The following is a 16,182-nucleotide window of genomic DNA, read 5'->3' on the forward strand; positions in this document are numbered from 1 at the left end:
GATGACATTTTTTTGCTCTGGGAAGGTTCTGAACTTGAATTCACCAATATGGTGAGTCAACTTAATTCACTGGACAGTCCCATAAAATTTACGTTTTCAGTGTCTGCTACGACCATCAACTTCCTGGACGTTAATATTACCAAAAATGGGAGTCATCTTGAGACCACCATGTTCTGCAAACCCACGGATCGTAATTTAACCTTACATGCGAATAGTCATCACCCTCCTGCTCTAAAAGAAGGTTTACCCATATCACAATATCTCCGAGCTATGAGGATCAATTCCACCCCTATACTCAAAGACCAACAATGTGCTGAAAGAACTACCCGCTTTGTGGAACGAGGGTATTCCAGAGCGGTACTCACTAGGTGTCTAAAGAAAGCTAATAACATCTTTAATGGCCAACAGGTTAAAAGTACGGTAAATGAGAATCGTTTGATTTTTTTCTACCCAATTCGACAGCACTTCAAATGTTACTAGAAAAGCACTACGGAGACATTGGCCCATATTAGCTTCTGACAACCATTTGCCCTTTACTAGGGCTCCAGCACCCTTGGTGGCATATAGGCGGGGTGCTAATTTAAAACAGTTACTGATGAGGCCGACGACTTTCCCTGAACAAGACAAGTCTAACACTCGTCTTATGCAGGCCAAACCGGGCTGTTTCTCATGTGGGGGATGTACCACATGTAGATCAATGATAACGGGCCCTGTTTTTTATCATCCCCATACAGTGAAAAAGATCTCTATTAAGTATCATCTCCATTGTCGACTCGACTACGTTGTTTACCTCCTAAAATGCCCCTGTGGGCTTTGTTACGTCGGACTGACGACGCGCCCCTTCCGTGATCGAATGGCCAACCACCGTTCGTCTATCCACACGGCCCTGCTTTCAGGCACTTCTGATAAACCAGTGGCACGACACTTTGTGTCTGCTAGACACCAAGTAGCAACCCTCAAATGTCAACTTATTGATTGGGTTCCCCCCCCCCCCCCAATGTGGCGGGGATCGAACACTATCCCTAAAGCACAGGGAGAGTTTTTGGATTCATAAACTTAATACGGTAGCTCCGAGAGGCCTTAATGAGGCCAATCCACTCAACATCTTTTTGTAGGTGTTACCTATCATTGTCCAGTTTGTTAACTCTTGTATGGTGCATTAGCCTGAATATGTAATTATGTGCTCTTTAAGATGTCCACATACACTGTGAATTCCGTTTGATGTTCTTATATATTTGTTATGTACAAATAAGTGTCTTATGTTATTATTTATTTTGCATGTTTGTTGTCCTTCATTCCCGTAGCCATCCCAGGTCCTTGACAGATCATGAGGGGGTGATTTGACCTATCATCTCACCAGACCACGACCGACTCTTTTATGTTTAACTAGATTGGAATTTTTGTCTATTGTGTTTTTCTTTAATTACATGTATTATTTGTTGGTTAGATGGATTTAGTTATCTTTGATATGAGGTTGGTGAGATTATTGGTCGCTTTCCCCCTTTAGAATTCTATCCGCCCACATTTGATTCACTCATATAGAACCAGTGTTTATACACTGACACGTCTATTGTGATTGACAGCTTGACTGACCCATGAGAGCCTGCTGAGCCCTGATGTTATTTCCGGCGGGGCGGGACCCTGTAATGAGTGAGAGTTTGGTTACAATTAGGATACCACAGGCTTCCGTTTATTTGAGTGTTAAATAGCTGCCTGATTGCGCTACTTGTCTTTGCCCCGGTCTAAAGGTTTGTGCACTAACCGCGGATTTTCCGTTGGGCAACGCCAGTCAGTGTTACTTCCGGTCAGTGGACCGCACCAACTTCCGGTTGTTGGAACGGGAAGTCGCGTTCCCGGCGCGCATTTAGTTCTCATGTAATTGAAAGTGTTTGTTACACTTATGGTGTTCCCTGTGTCCCGTAATTGATTTGGCCATTATATTACCCACTCTAGTAAACAGGGTTATTGACCAGGTATGTTGGTTTCCCTTAGAGTAAGTGTATATCTTCTATTGTAGCTTCATTAGGCACTTCCTGTCTGAGTGCCTTAAATAGCCCTGATTTGGTCCCATGCAGCATGCAGCTACCAGTAGGCTCATGGTACCTGAGCTGTAAGTATGCTACCTCTGCTGCTACCTGTGGTGTTTGTTTCCTGAATAGTCTTAAGTATTTTCTTCTTTTTTTTGATTACAGAAGACTTGCTGACCCTAGCTGATTGATTAATAGCTGCTAAATGTTGTTTTATTATGCACCAGGTATGACTTATATTAAGCTGCTTGCTCTTTATCTTTAGCTGTTTTTGGTTGGTTGCTTGACATGTTACATGTCTCATTCTAATTACCGTAGGTCCTCTGTAAAAAGGAACCTCACATCAGGTTATACTGGCAGTGGTGTTTTGCCCAGGTAATCCCACCAGTTAGATACATGTGTACCTCATTGAGGCTTGAGGTGTAGGTGGAGGTTTCCCTGGACTACTGAAGTATGGGCACTTGATGCATGTTAAGCACGTCTAATATTTATTTAATTATATCCTCTAGTCATTTTTTTCGACTGTCATTAGGGCCTGGGAGGCACTGGTGGTGGCGGTGTGGGTGATTTGGTTTGTTTTTCATGTTTCATTGATTTTAATTGTTTTTAATATCTATTGTCTAGATGTTATGAAGTGCCTATCTTGATAAAGGTCCACATATGGACCGAAACGTCGATGATTGACGGCATAATTTTTGAACCTGATTAAACTGAGTTGATTAAACCATTGGATTCGTAGACTGATTTCAGCGAGAGTGCACCTTCCACTTCGGTGGTAGTTGCGGTATATTGGTGGCCATATATGGTCATTAGGAGCACCCGCATATTTACTTTTATGTACTGATGAGAGTGCAGGACATTCTGTGGATATATATATATATATATATATATATATATATATAAACAGCAGCTACTGGGTAAACACTAAGGTACAGTGTAATCCCTGGGCTATATAGCGCTGGGGTGTGTGCTGGCATACTCTCTCTCTGTCTCCCCAAAAGCCTTTGTTGGGGTCCTGTCCTCAGTCAGAGCGTTCCCTGTATGTGTGCGGTGTGTCGGTACGCCTGTGTCGACATGTTTGATGAGGAAGGATACGTGGAGGCAGAACAAGTGCAAATAGATGTGTTGTCGCCCCCGACGGGGCCGACACCTGATTGGATGGATATGTGGAAGGTGTTAAATGATAATGTAAGCTCCTTACATAACAGATTGGATAAAGCTGTAGCCTTGGGACAGTCGGGGTCTCAACCCATGCCTGCTCCCACAGCGCAGAGGCCGTCAGGGTCTCAAAAGCACGCAATATCCCAGTTAGTTGACACAGACGTCGACACGGAATCTGATTCCAGTGTCGATGACGATGATGCAAAGTTGCAGCCTAAAATGACTAAAGCCATCCGCTACATGATTGTGGCAATGAAGGATGTGTTACACATTTCTGAGGAAAATCCTGTCCTTGACAAGAGGATTTATATGTATGGGGAGAAAAAGCAAGAAGTGGCTTTTCCCCCATCACATGAATTGAATGAATTATGTGAAAAAGCGTGGGATTCCCCTGATAGGAAGGTAGTAATTTCCAAGAGATTGCTGATGGCGTATCCTTTCCCGCCAACGGACAGGTTACGCTGGGAATCCTCCCCCAGGGTAGACAAGGCGTTGACACACTTATCTAAGAAGGTGGCCCTGCCGTCTCAGGATACGGCCGCCCTAAAGGATCCTGCGGATAGAAAGCAGGAAGCTATCCTGAAGTCTGTTCTAATGACCCTGGCACATATCAAGGACGTGGTCCTATATATGCGGGATGCCCAGAGGGACATTTGCCTGCTGGGCTCTAGAGTAAACGCAATGTCCATTTCTGCCAGAAGGGTCTTATGGACTCGGCAATGGACAGGGGATGCCGACTCTAAAAAACACATAGAGGTTTTACCTTATAAGGGTGAGGAATTGTTTGGGGACGGTCTCTCAGACCTAGTTTCCACAGCTACGGCTGGGAAGTCAAATTTCTTGCCTTATGTCCCGCCACAGCCTAAGAGAGCACTGTATTACCAAATGCAGTCCTTTCGTTCGCAAAAGAGCAAGAAAGTCAGAGGTGCATCCTTTCTTGCCAGAGGCAGGGGTAGAGGAAAGAGGCTGCACCACGCAGCTAGTTCCCAGGAACAAAAGTCCTCCACGGCTTCCACTAAATCCACCGCATGACGCTGGGGCTCCACAGGCGGAGCCAGGAGCCGTGGGGGCGCGTCTCCGACATTTCAGCCACCAGTGGGTTCGCTCACGGGTGGATCCTTGGGCTATACAAGTTGTGTCTCAGGGATTCTAACTGGAATTCGAGGTGACGCCCCCTCACCGTTACCTAAAATCGGACTTGCCAGCTTCCCCCATGGAAAGGGAGGTAGTGCTGGCAGCAATTCACAAGTTATACCTCCAGCAGGTGGTTGTAAAGGTTCCTCTCCTTCAACAGGGAAGGGGTTACTATTCCACTATGTTTGTAGTACAGAAACCGGACGGTTCGGCCAGACCCATCTTGAATTTAAAATCACTGAACATTTATCTGAAGAAATTCAAGTTCAAAATGGAATCGCTCAGAGCGGTCATTGCAAGCCTGGAAGAGGGGGATTTTATGGTGTCTCTGGACATCAAGGATGCTTACTTGCATGTCCCCATTTATCCACCTCATCAGGAGTACCTCAGATTTGTGGTACAGGACTGTCATTACCAATTCCAGACGTTGCCGTTTGGGCTCTCCACGGCACCGAGAATATTTATCAAGGTAATGGCGGAAATGATGGTGCTCCTGAGAAAGCAAGGAGTCACAATTATCCCATACTTGGACGATCTCCTCATAAAGGCGAGGTCCAGAGAGCAGTTGCTGATCAGCGTAGCACACTCTCAGGAAGTGTTGCAACAGTACGGCTGGATTCTGAATATCCCAAAATCGCAGCTGATTCCTATGACGCGTCTGCCCTTTCTGGGCATGATTCTGGACACAGACCAGAAGAAGGTGTTTCTCCCGGCGGAGAAGGCTCAGGAGCTCGTGACTCTAGTCAGAGACCTCTTAAAACCGAAACAGGTGTCGGTGCATCACTGCACGCGAGTCCTGGGAAAGATGGTGGCATCATACGAAGCTATTCCCTTCGGCAGGTTCCATGCGAGGATCTTTCAGTGGGATCTGTTGGACAAGTGGTCCGGATCGCATCTTCAGATGCATCGGCTGATCACCCTGTCCCCCAGGGCCAGGGTGTCTCTTCTGTGGTGGCTGCAGAGACAACATCACCGCAGTGGCTGATGTAAACCGCCAGGGCGGCACAAGAAGCAGAGTGGCGATGGCTGAAGCCACCAGGATTCTTCGTTGGGCGGAGAATCACGTGCAAGCACTGTCAGCAGTGTTCATTCCGGGAGTGGACAACTGGGAAGCAGACTTCCTCAGCAGGCACGACCTCCACCCGGGAGAGTGGGGACTTCATCAAGAAGTCTTCACGCAGATTGCAAGTCGGTGGGAACTGCCACAGGTGGACATGATGGCGTCCCACCTCAACAAAGAGCTAAAAAGGTTTTGCGCCAGGTCAAGGGACCCTCAGGCGATAGCTGTGGACGCACTGGTAACACCGTGGGTGTTCCAGTCGATCTATGTGTTTCCTCCTCTTCCTCTCATACCCAAGGTACTGAGAATCGTAAGGAAAAGAAGAGTGAAAACAATACTCATTGTTGCGGACTGGCCGAGAAGGACTTGGTACCCGGAACTGCAAGAAATGCTCACAGAGGAACCATGGCCTCTGCCTCTCAGACAGGACCTGTTGCAACAGGGGCCCTGTCTGTTCCAAGACTTACCGCGGCTGCGTTTGACGGGGTATCCGTTCACATGGTCGACCATGTTATGGTCGACAGTCATTAGGTCGACCACTATTGGTCGACATTGACATGGTCGACATGGACACATGATCGACACATGAAAGGTCGACATATGAAAAGGTCGACATGAGTTTTTTAACTTTTCTCTATCGTCCTAGTGGATGCTGGGGTTCCTGAAAGGACCATGGGGAATAGCGGCTCCGCAGGAGACAGGGCACAAAAAGTAAAGCTTTAGGATCAGGTGGTGTGCACTGGCTCCTCCCCCTATGACCCTCCTCCAAGCCTCAGTTAGATTTTTGTGCCCGGCCGAGAAGGGTGCAATCTAGGTGGCTCTCCTAAAGAGCTGCTTAGAAAAGTTTAGCTTAGGTTTTTTATTTTACAGTGAGTCCTGCTGGCAACAGGATCACTGCAACGAGGGACTTAGGGGAGAAGAAGTGAACTCACCTGCGTGCAGGATGGATTGGCTTCTTTGGCTACTGGACATTAGCTCCAGAGGGACGATCACAGGTACAGCCTGGATGGTCACCGGAGCCTCGCCGCCGGCCCCCTTGCAGATGCTGAAACAAGAAGAAGGTCCAGAATCGGCGGCATAAAGACTCCTCAGTCGTCTTAAGGTAGCGCACAGCACTGCAGCTGTGCGCCATTTCCTCTCAGCACACTTCACACGGCAGTCACTGAGGGTGCAGGGCGCTGGAAGGGGGGCGCCCTGGGAGGCAATGAAAACCTATTTTTGGCTAAAAATACCTCACATATAGCCTCCGGGGGCTATATGGAGATATTTAACCCCTGCCAGAATCCGTTAAGAGCTGGAGACGAGGCCGCCGAAAAAGGGGCGGGGCCTATCTCCTCAGCACACAGCGCCATTTTCCCTCACAGAAAGGCTGGAGGGAAGGCTCCCAGGCTCTCCCCTGCACTGCACTACAGAAACAGGGTTAAAACAGAGAGGGGGGGGCACTAATTTGACGTTAGAAATATATAAAAAAGATGCTATAAGGGAAAACACTTATATAAGGTTGTCCCTATATAATTATAGCGTTTTTGGTGTGTGCTGGCAAACTCTCCCTCTGTCTCTCCAAAGGGCTAGTAGGTCCTGTCCTCTATCAGAGCATTCCCTGTGTGTGTGCTGTGTGTCGGTACGTGTGTGTCGACATGTATGAGGACGATGTTGGTGAGGAGGCGGAGCAATTGCCTGTAATGGTGATGTCACTCTCTAGGGAGTCGACACCGGAATGGATGGCTTATTTAGGGAATTACGTGATAATGTCAACACGCGGCAAGGTCGGTTGACGACATGAGACGGCCGACAAACAATTAGTACTGGTCCAGACGTCTCAAAAACACCGTCGGGTTTTAAAACGCCCGTTTACTTTAGTCGGTCGACACAGACACAGACAGGGACACTGAATCCAGTGTCGACGGTGAATAAACAAACGTATTCCTTATTAGGGCCACACGTTAAGGGCAATGAAGGAGGTGTTACATATTTCTGATACTACAAGTACCACAAAAGAGGGTATTATGTGGGATGTGAAAAAACTACCGTAGTTTTTCCTGAATCGGATAAATTAAATGAAGTGTGTGATGATGCGTGGATTCCCCCCGATAGAAAATATGGGCGGTATACCCTTTCCCGCCAGAAGTTAGGGCGCGTTGGGAAACACCCCTTAGGGTGGATAAGGCGCTCACACGCTTATCAGAACAAGTGGCGGTACCGTCTATAGATAGGGCCGTCCTCAAGGAGCCAGCTGACAGGAGGCTGGAAAATATCATAAAAAGTATATACACACATACTGGTGTTATACTGCGACCAGCGATCGCCTCAGCCTGGATGTGCAGAGCTGGGGTGGCTTGGTCGGATTCCCTGACTAAAAATATTGATACCCTTGACAGGGACAGTATTTTATTGACTATAGAGCATTTAAAGGATGCATTTCTATATATGCGAGATGCACAGAGGGATATTTGCACTCTGGCATCAAGAGTAAGTGCGATGTCCATATCTGCCAGAAGATGTTTATGGACACGACAGTGGTCAGGTGATGCAGATTCCAAACGGCACAAAGGTGTATTGCCGTATAAAGGAAGAGGAGTTATTTGGGGTCGGTCCATCGGACCTGGTGGCCACGGCAACTGCTGGAAAATCCACCGTTTTTTACCCTAAGTCACATCTCTGCAGAAAAAGACACCGTCTTTTCAGCTTCAGTCCTTTCGTCCCTATAAGAGTCATATCTGCCCAGGGATAGAGGAAAGGGAAGAAGACTGCAGCAGGCAGCCCATTCCCAGGAACAGAAGCGTTCCACCGCTTCTGACAAGCTCTCAGCATGACGCTGAGACCGTACAGGACCCCTGGATCCTACAAGTAGTATCCCAGGGGTACAGATTGGAATGTCGAGACGTTTCCCCTGCGCAGGCTCCTGAAGTCTGCTTTACCAAGGTCTCCCTCCGACAAGGAGGCAGTATGGGAAACCATTCACGAGCTGTATTCCCAGCAGGTGATAATTAAATTACCCCTCCTACAACAAGAAAAGGGGTTTTATTCCACACTATATTGTGGTACTGAAGCCAGAAGGCTAGGTGAGACCTATTCTAAATCTAAAAAAATTTGAACACTTACAAAGGTTCAAATCAAGATGGAGTCACTCAGAGCAGTGATAACGAACCGGGAAGAAGGGGACTATATGGTGTCCCGAGACATCAGGGATGCTTACCTCCATGTCCCAAATTTGCCCTTATCACTAAGGGTACCTCAGGTTCGTGGTACAGAACTGTCACTATCCGTTTCAGACGCTGCCGTTTGGATTGTCCACGGCACCCCGGGTCTTTACCAAGGTAATGGCCGAAATGATGGTTCTTCTTCGAAGAAAAGGCGTCTTAATTGTCCCTTACTTGGACGATCTCCTGATAAGGGCAAAGTCCAGGGAACAGTTGGAGGTCGGAGTAGCACTATCTCGGATACTGTTACAACAGCAGGGGTGGATTCTAAATATTCCAAAATCGCAGCTGATCCCGACAACAAGTCTCCTGTGCTTAGGGATGATTCTGGACACAGTCCAGAAAAAGGTGTTTCTCCCGGAAGAGAAAGCCAGGGAGTTATCCGAGCTAGTCAGGAACCTCCTAAAATCAGTGCATCATTGCACAAGGGCCATGGTAAAAAAAATGGTGACTTCCTTCGAAGCAATTCCAGTCGGCAGATTTCATGCAAGAACTTTTCAGTGGGATCTGCTGGACAAATGGTCTGGATCGCATCTTCAGATGCATCAGCGGATAACCCTATATCCAAGGACAAGGGTGTCTCTCCTGTGGTGGTTACAGAGTGCTCATCTTCTAGAGGGCCGCAGATTCGGCATTCAGTTTTGGATGTTGGTGACCACGGAGGCCAGCCCGAGAGGCTGGGGAGCAGTCACACAAGGAAAAAATTTCCAGGGAGTGTGATCAAGTCTGGAGACTTTTCTCCACATAAATATAGCTAAGGGTAAATTTATAATGCTCTAAGCTTAGCAAGACCTCTGCTTCAAGGTCAGCCGGTATTGATCCAGTGGGATAAAACATCACGGCAGTCGCCCACGTAAATAGACAGGGCGGCACAAGAAGCAGGAGGGCAGTGGCAAAAACTGCAAGGACTTTTCGCTGGGCGGAAAATCATGTGATAGCACTGTCAGCAGTGTTTCATTCCGGGAATGGAAACTGGGAAGCAGACTTCCTCAGTAGGCACGACCTCCACCCGGCAGAGTGGGAACTTCATGGGGAAGTTTTCCACATGATTGTAAACCGTTGGGAATTACCAAAGGTGGACATGATGGCGTCCCGTCTGAACAAAAAAACGGGACAGGTATTGCGCCAGGTTAAGAGACCCTCAGGCAATAGCTGTGGACGTTCTGGTAACACCGTGGGTGTACCAGTCGGTGTATGTGTTCCATCCTCTGCTTTTCATACCTAAGGTACTGAGAATTATAAGACGTAGAGGAGTAAGAACTATACTCATGGCTCCGGATTGGCCAAGAAGGACTTGGTACCCGGAACTTCAAGAGATGCTCACAGAGGACTTATGGCCTCTGCCGCTAAGAAGGGACTTGTTTCAGCAAGTACCATGTCTGTTCCAAGACTTACCGCAGCTGCGTTTGACGGCATGGCGGTGGAACGCCGGATCCTAAGGGAAAAGGCATTCAGGAAGAGGTCATTCCTACCCTGGTCAAAGCCAGAAAGGAGGTGACCGCACAACATTATCACCACATGTGGCGAAAATATGTTGCGTGGTGTGAGGCCAGGAAGGCCCCACGAAGAAATTTCAACTCGGTCGATTCCTGCATTTCCTGCAAACAGGAGTGTCTATGGGCCTCAAATTGGGGTCCATTAAGGTTCAAATTTCGGCCCTGTCGATTTTTCTTCCAGAAAGAATTGGCTTCAGTTCCTGAAGTCCAGAAGTTTGTCAAGGGAGTATTGCATATACAACCCCCTTTTGTGCCTCCAGTGGCACTGTGGGATCTCAACGTAGTTCTGGGATTCCTCAAAACACATTGGTTTAAAACCAGTCAAATCTGTGGATTTGAAGCATCTCACATGAAAAGTGAACATGCTCTTGGACCTGGCCTGGACCAGGCGAGTGTCAAATTGGTGGTTTTTTTCTCAAAAAAGCCCATATCTGTTTGTCCATTCGGACAGGGCAGAGCTGCGGACTCGTCCCCAGTTCTCTCCCTAAGGTGGTGTCAGTGTTTCACCTGAACCAGCTTATTGTGGTGTCTTGCGCCTACTAGGGACTTGGAGGACTCCAAGTTGCTAGATGTGGTCAGGGCCCTGAAAATATAGGTTCCAGGACGGCTGGAGTCAGGAAAACTGACTCGCTGTTATCCTGTATGCACCCAACAAACTGGGTGCTCTTGCTTCTAAGCAGACTTTTGCTAGTTGGATGTGTAATACAATTCAGCTTGCACATTCTGTGGCAGGCCTGCCACAGTCAAAATATGTAAATGCCCATTCCACAAGGAAGGTGGGCTCATCTTGGGCGGCTGCCCGAGGGGTCTCGGCTTTACAACTTTGCCGAGCGGCTATTTAGTCAGGGGCAAACACGTTTGTAAAATCCTACAAATTTGATAACCTGGTTAAGGAGGACCTGGAGTTCTCTCACTCGGTGCTGCAGAGTCATCCGCACTCTCCTGCCCGTTTGGGAGCTTTGGTATAATCCCCATGGTCCTTACGGAGTCCCCAGCATCCACTAGGACGTTAGAGAAAATAAGATTTTACTCACCGGTAATTCTATTTCTCGTAGTCCGTAGTGGATGCTGGACGCCCGTCCCAAGTGCGGACTTTCTGCAATACGTGTATATAGTTATTGCTTAACAAAGGGTTATGGTTATGTAGCAACGGTTGAGTGATGCTCAGTTGTTGTTCATACTGTTAACTGGGTAAGTTTATCACAAGTTGTACAGTGTGATTGGTGTGGCTGGTATGAGTCTTACCCTGGATTCCAAAATCCTTTCCTTGTAATGTCAGCTCTTCCGGGCACAGTTTCCTTAACTGAGGTCTGGAGGAGGGGCATAGAGGGAGGAGCCAGTGCACACCAGATAGACCTAAATCTTTCTTTAGATGTGCCCATTCTCCTGCGGAGCCGTCTATTCCCCATGGTCCTTATGGAGTCCCCAGCATCCACTACGGACTACGAGAAATAGAATTACCGGTGATTAAATTCTTATTTTATAATACATAACACAATCCCCCTCAACATGTCTGCCGGGAGGGGGTTGGGGTATTGTTGATAAAGCATTTGACATTAATATCTACAAACAAAAATAATTGTAGAGTGTATCCCTTAGTACATGCAGGGTATGACGGAGTGGGTTGTTACTTAACCACTGTTTTTCTCCTACAGTTTTGTTGTGTTCACCCCATTTATACTGTGTTATTGGTTGCAATTCTTTAGATGCTTACACCTACACATCCGTATACACGTGCTGTAATTTTACTGTGTTTGATTTGTACCTGCACAGGTGTCAAAGAAGAATTTGATGGAAATTGTCAAGAAGTTGATGATCCATGTTGACAAAGCAGAGGGAACTGCATACAGGGATGAATTACTGACCAAAATTATTGATATATGCAGCCAGTCTAACTACCAGTACATTACCAATTTTGAGTGGTTAGTATCTAGACACAATGTTTTTGAGTTTTTCTCTTATTAACTTAAAAGGATTCTAGATCTGATTCCAATCGTCCACCATTTTGCTAAATTATTTTTACTGGTTACCACACAACAGGTCCAAATGAAAGAAGAGGTTGGGAGTATTGGGAAAAGTAACTGCTCTTAGGTTTCTGCAGTATAATTGCTTCGAGCAGAGCTCCTGACAGCAATGCCGTTAAATAGCATAGTTACTGTAACTACCACCACTTACTTATGGATTGTAGGATTATCCAACAAGACTGTTTTCACACTTTTTTTTTTTTTTTGTAAGCTACTCATTTTTGTGTGTGTGTATATATATATATATATATATATATATATATATCCTAAATATGAAAAAGAAATCGACTCTTGTGCCCATACACTTGTGAGATCATCGGTGCTAACCTTCGATTTCGACCTCATCTGTGAGAGAAATTTAAGGATTGTATGCACATTTTAGGTAACTTGAGACCCGATGCTCGGGCACGCCGCTCTCAAGATCTCTCGCATCGCATTGCGATCGCATGTGGTTTTAAAACCACATGATATATCGCACTGTGATGTGCGATGGGCACCCGCCGGGCCGCTCCCACCTGGCAGTGACGTGCTGATCACGTGATTTACCATGCAATCTATTGCATGATCACATGGTAATCACTTTGGCAGTTCAGGTGTGATTTCATTGCAGCTGAACTTCCGGTGCGATGCCCTGCGATGTCGTGTCGCGGGGCATCGCACAAGTGTATGGGCACCATTAGGGTTGTATCTCAAATGACATAAATGTCATCTCATTGATTACTAGGGGATGACTTCTGCAGTGTCAAAGGGCGCAATATTTATTTTCTTGAAAGAACAAACAAAATCCGGCAACTTCTAGGTGGGTCTGCCTATGTAAATGTCTGGGTGGGTCTTGCTGTAGGTTAAATATAAGTAGTAACTATGCACAATCACTGCCCTTGACAACAGTTCACATTGCTTATGTTGTGGACAATATGGAAGGATCTAGATCAGTGATGGCTGACCTTGACACTCCAGCTGTTGTTGAACTACACATCCCAGCATGCCCTGCATCAGTTTTAGCATGGCCAAATAGCAAAACTGTAGAAGGGCATGCTGGAATGTGTAGTTCAACAACAGCTGGAGTGTCAAGGTTAGCCATCATTGATCTAGGTACTATTTTGACAATGATGTTACTGTGGTCTTGCTCATATGCGGTTCAGACAATTTGCCTGTTCACTTATATCACAGGCACAATATCATAGGCGTGCATGAACAATCTCTTGAACAAATAACATGATTTGACGCTTGTTATCGTGATTGAATTGGGACTTCTGACCTTACCCACTTTCTCTAACGTCCTAAGTGGATGCTGGGAACTCCGTAAGGACCATGGGGAATAGCGGCTCCGCAGGAGACTGGGCACAACTAAAGAAAGCTTTAGGACTACCTGGTGTGCACTGGCTCCTCCCTCTATGACCCTCCTCCAGACCTCAGTTAGAATTTTGTGCCCGGCCGAGCTGGATGCACACTAGGGGCTCTCCTGAGCTCTTAGAAAGAACGTAATATTTAGGTTTTCTCTATCGTCCTAGTGGATGCTGGGGTTCCTGAAAGGACCATGGGGAATAGCGGCTCCGCAGGAGACAGGGCACAAAAGTAAAGCTTTCCGATCAGGTGGTGTGCACTGGCTCCTCCCCCTATGAACCTCCTCCAGACTCCTGTTAGATTTTTGTGCCCGGCCGAGAAGGGTGCAACTAGGTGGCTCTCCTAAAGAGCTGCTTAGAAAAAGTTTAGCTTAGGTTTTTTATTTTACAGTGAGTCCTGCTGGCAACAGGATCACTGCAACGAGGGACTGAGGGGAGAAGAAGTGAACTCACCTGCGTGCAGGATGGATTGGCTTCTTGGCTACTGGACATCAGCTCCAGAGGGACGATCACAGGTACAGCCTGGATGGTCACCGGAGCCGCGCCGCCGGCCCCCTTGCAGATGCTGAAGTAAGAAGAGGTCCAGAATCGGCGGCAGAAGACTCTTGCAGTCTTCTAAAGGTAGCGCACAGCACTGCAGCTGTGCGCCATTTTCCTCTCAGCACACTTCACACGCAGTCACTGAGGGTGCAGGGCGCTGGGGGGGGGGCGCCCTGGGAGGCAAATGAAAACCTATATATTGGCTAAAAATACCTCACATATAGCCCCCAGAGGCTATATGGAGATATTTAACCCCTGCCATAATCCGTTGAAGAGCGGGAGACGAGCCCGCCGGAAAAGGGGCGGGGCCTATCTCCTCAGCACACAGCGCCATTTTCTCTCACAGAAAGGCTGGAGAGAAGGCTCCCAGGCTCTCCCCTGCACTGCACTACAGAAACAGGGTTAAAACAGAGAAGGGGGGCATAAATTGGCGATATTAGTATATATATAAAGATGCTATAAGGGAGAAACACTTATATAAGGTTGTCCCTATATATATTATAGCGTTTTTGGTGTGTGCTGGCAAACTCTCCCTCTGTCTCTCCAAAGGGCTAGTGGGTCCTGTCCTCTGTCAGAGCATTCCCGGTGTGTGTGCTGTGTGTCGGTACGTGTGTGTCGACATGTATGAGGACGATGTTGGTGAGGAGGCGGAGCAATTGCCTGTAATGGGGATGTCACTCTCTAGGGAGTCGACACCGAAATGGGTGGCTTATTGAGAGAATTACGTGAGAAGGTCAACACGCTGCAAGGTCGGTTGACGACATGAGACGGCCGACAAACAATTAGTACCGGTCCAGGCGTCTCAGAAACACCGTCAGGGGCTTTAAAAACGCCCATTTACCTCAGTCGGTCGACACAGACACGGACACTGAATCCAGTGTCGACGGTGAATAAACAAACGTATTTCTCATTAGGGCCACACGTTAAGGGCAATGAAGGAGGTGTTACATATTTCTGATACTACAAGTACCACAAAAAAGGGTATTATGTGGGAGTGAAAAAACTACCTGTAGTTTTTCCTGAATCAGATAAAATAAAATGAAGTGTGTGATGAAGCGTGGGGTTACCCCGATAGCAAATATTGGCGTTATACCCTTTCCCGCCAGAAGTTAGGGCGCGTTGGGAAACACCCCTTAGGGTGGATAAGACGCTCACACGCTTATCAAGTGGCGTTACCGTCTCCAGATACGGCCGCCCTCAAGGAGCCAGCTGATAGGAAGCTGGAAAAATATCCTAAAAAGTATATACACACATACGGTGGTTATACTGCGACCAGCGATCGCCATCAGCCTGGAGATGCAGTGCTGGGTTGGCTTGGTCGGATTCCCTGACTGAAAATATATTATTGATATAGAGCATTTAATAGGATGCATTCTATATATATGTACGCGAGATGCACAGAGGGATATTTGCACTCTGGCATCAAGATAAGTGCGTTGTCCATATCTCCCAGAAGATGTCATGGACACGACAGTGGTCAGGTGATACAGATCCCATACGGCACATGGAAGTATTGCCGTATAAAGGGAAGGAGTTAGTTGGGGTCGGTCCATCGGACCTGGGGACCACGGCAACAGCTGGGAAATCCAACCTTTTTACCCCAAGTTACATCTCAGCAGAAAAAGACACCGTCTTTTCAGCCTCAATCCTTCCGTTTCCATGAGGCAAACGGGCAAAAGGCCAGTCATATCTGCCCAGACATAGAGGTAAGGGAAGTAGACTGCAGCGGGCAGCCCCTTCCCAGGAAAGGAAGCCCTCCACCACGTTTGCCAAGTCCTCAGCATGACGCTGGGGCCGTGCAAGCGGACTCAGGTGAGGTGGGGGGGGTAGTCTCAAGAGTCTCAGCGCGCAGTGGGATCACTCGCAAGTTGACCCCTAGATCGTACAAGTATTATCCCAGGGGTACAGATTGGAGAGTCGAGACATCTTTTCCTCGCAGGTTCCTGAAGTCTGCTTTACCAACGGCTTCCTCCAACAGGGAGGCAGTATTGGAAAAGATTCACAAGCTGTATTTCCAGCAGGTGATAATCAAAGTACCCCTCCTACAACAAGGAAAAGGGTATTAGTCTTCCACACTATATTGTGGTACTGAAGCCAGACGGCTTGGTGAGACGTAGTCTAAATCTGAAATCTTTGAACACTTACATAAAAAGGTTCAAATCAAGATGGAGTCACTCAGAGCAGTGATAGCGAACCA

At 47.3% G+C, this 16,182-nt stretch overlaps 1 protein-coding gene across 3 annotated transcripts in view; it reads left to right on the forward strand.

Annotated features, from left to right (window-relative positions):
• Nucleotides 1–16,182, forward strand: part of AP3D1 (adaptor related protein complex 3 subunit delta 1) — a 560,201-nt gene that overhangs the window by 203,731 nt on the left and 340,288 nt on the right. For all 3 annotated transcript variants that reach the window (XM_063914795.1, XM_063914794.1, XM_063914796.1), the window contains exon 13: nt 11,852–12,000. In XM_063914795.1, coding sequence (XP_063770865.1) covers nt 11,852–12,000 — 149 coding nt within the window. The remainder of the gene's footprint in view (nt 1–11,851; nt 12,001–16,182) is intronic.

Source organism: Pseudophryne corroboree, chromosome 1 (assembly GCF_028390025.1).
Source record: "Pseudophryne corroboree isolate aPseCor3 chromosome 1, aPseCor3.hap2, whole genome shotgun sequence".
Lineage (NCBI taxonomy): Eukaryota > Metazoa > Chordata > Amphibia > Anura > Myobatrachidae > Pseudophryne > Pseudophryne corroboree.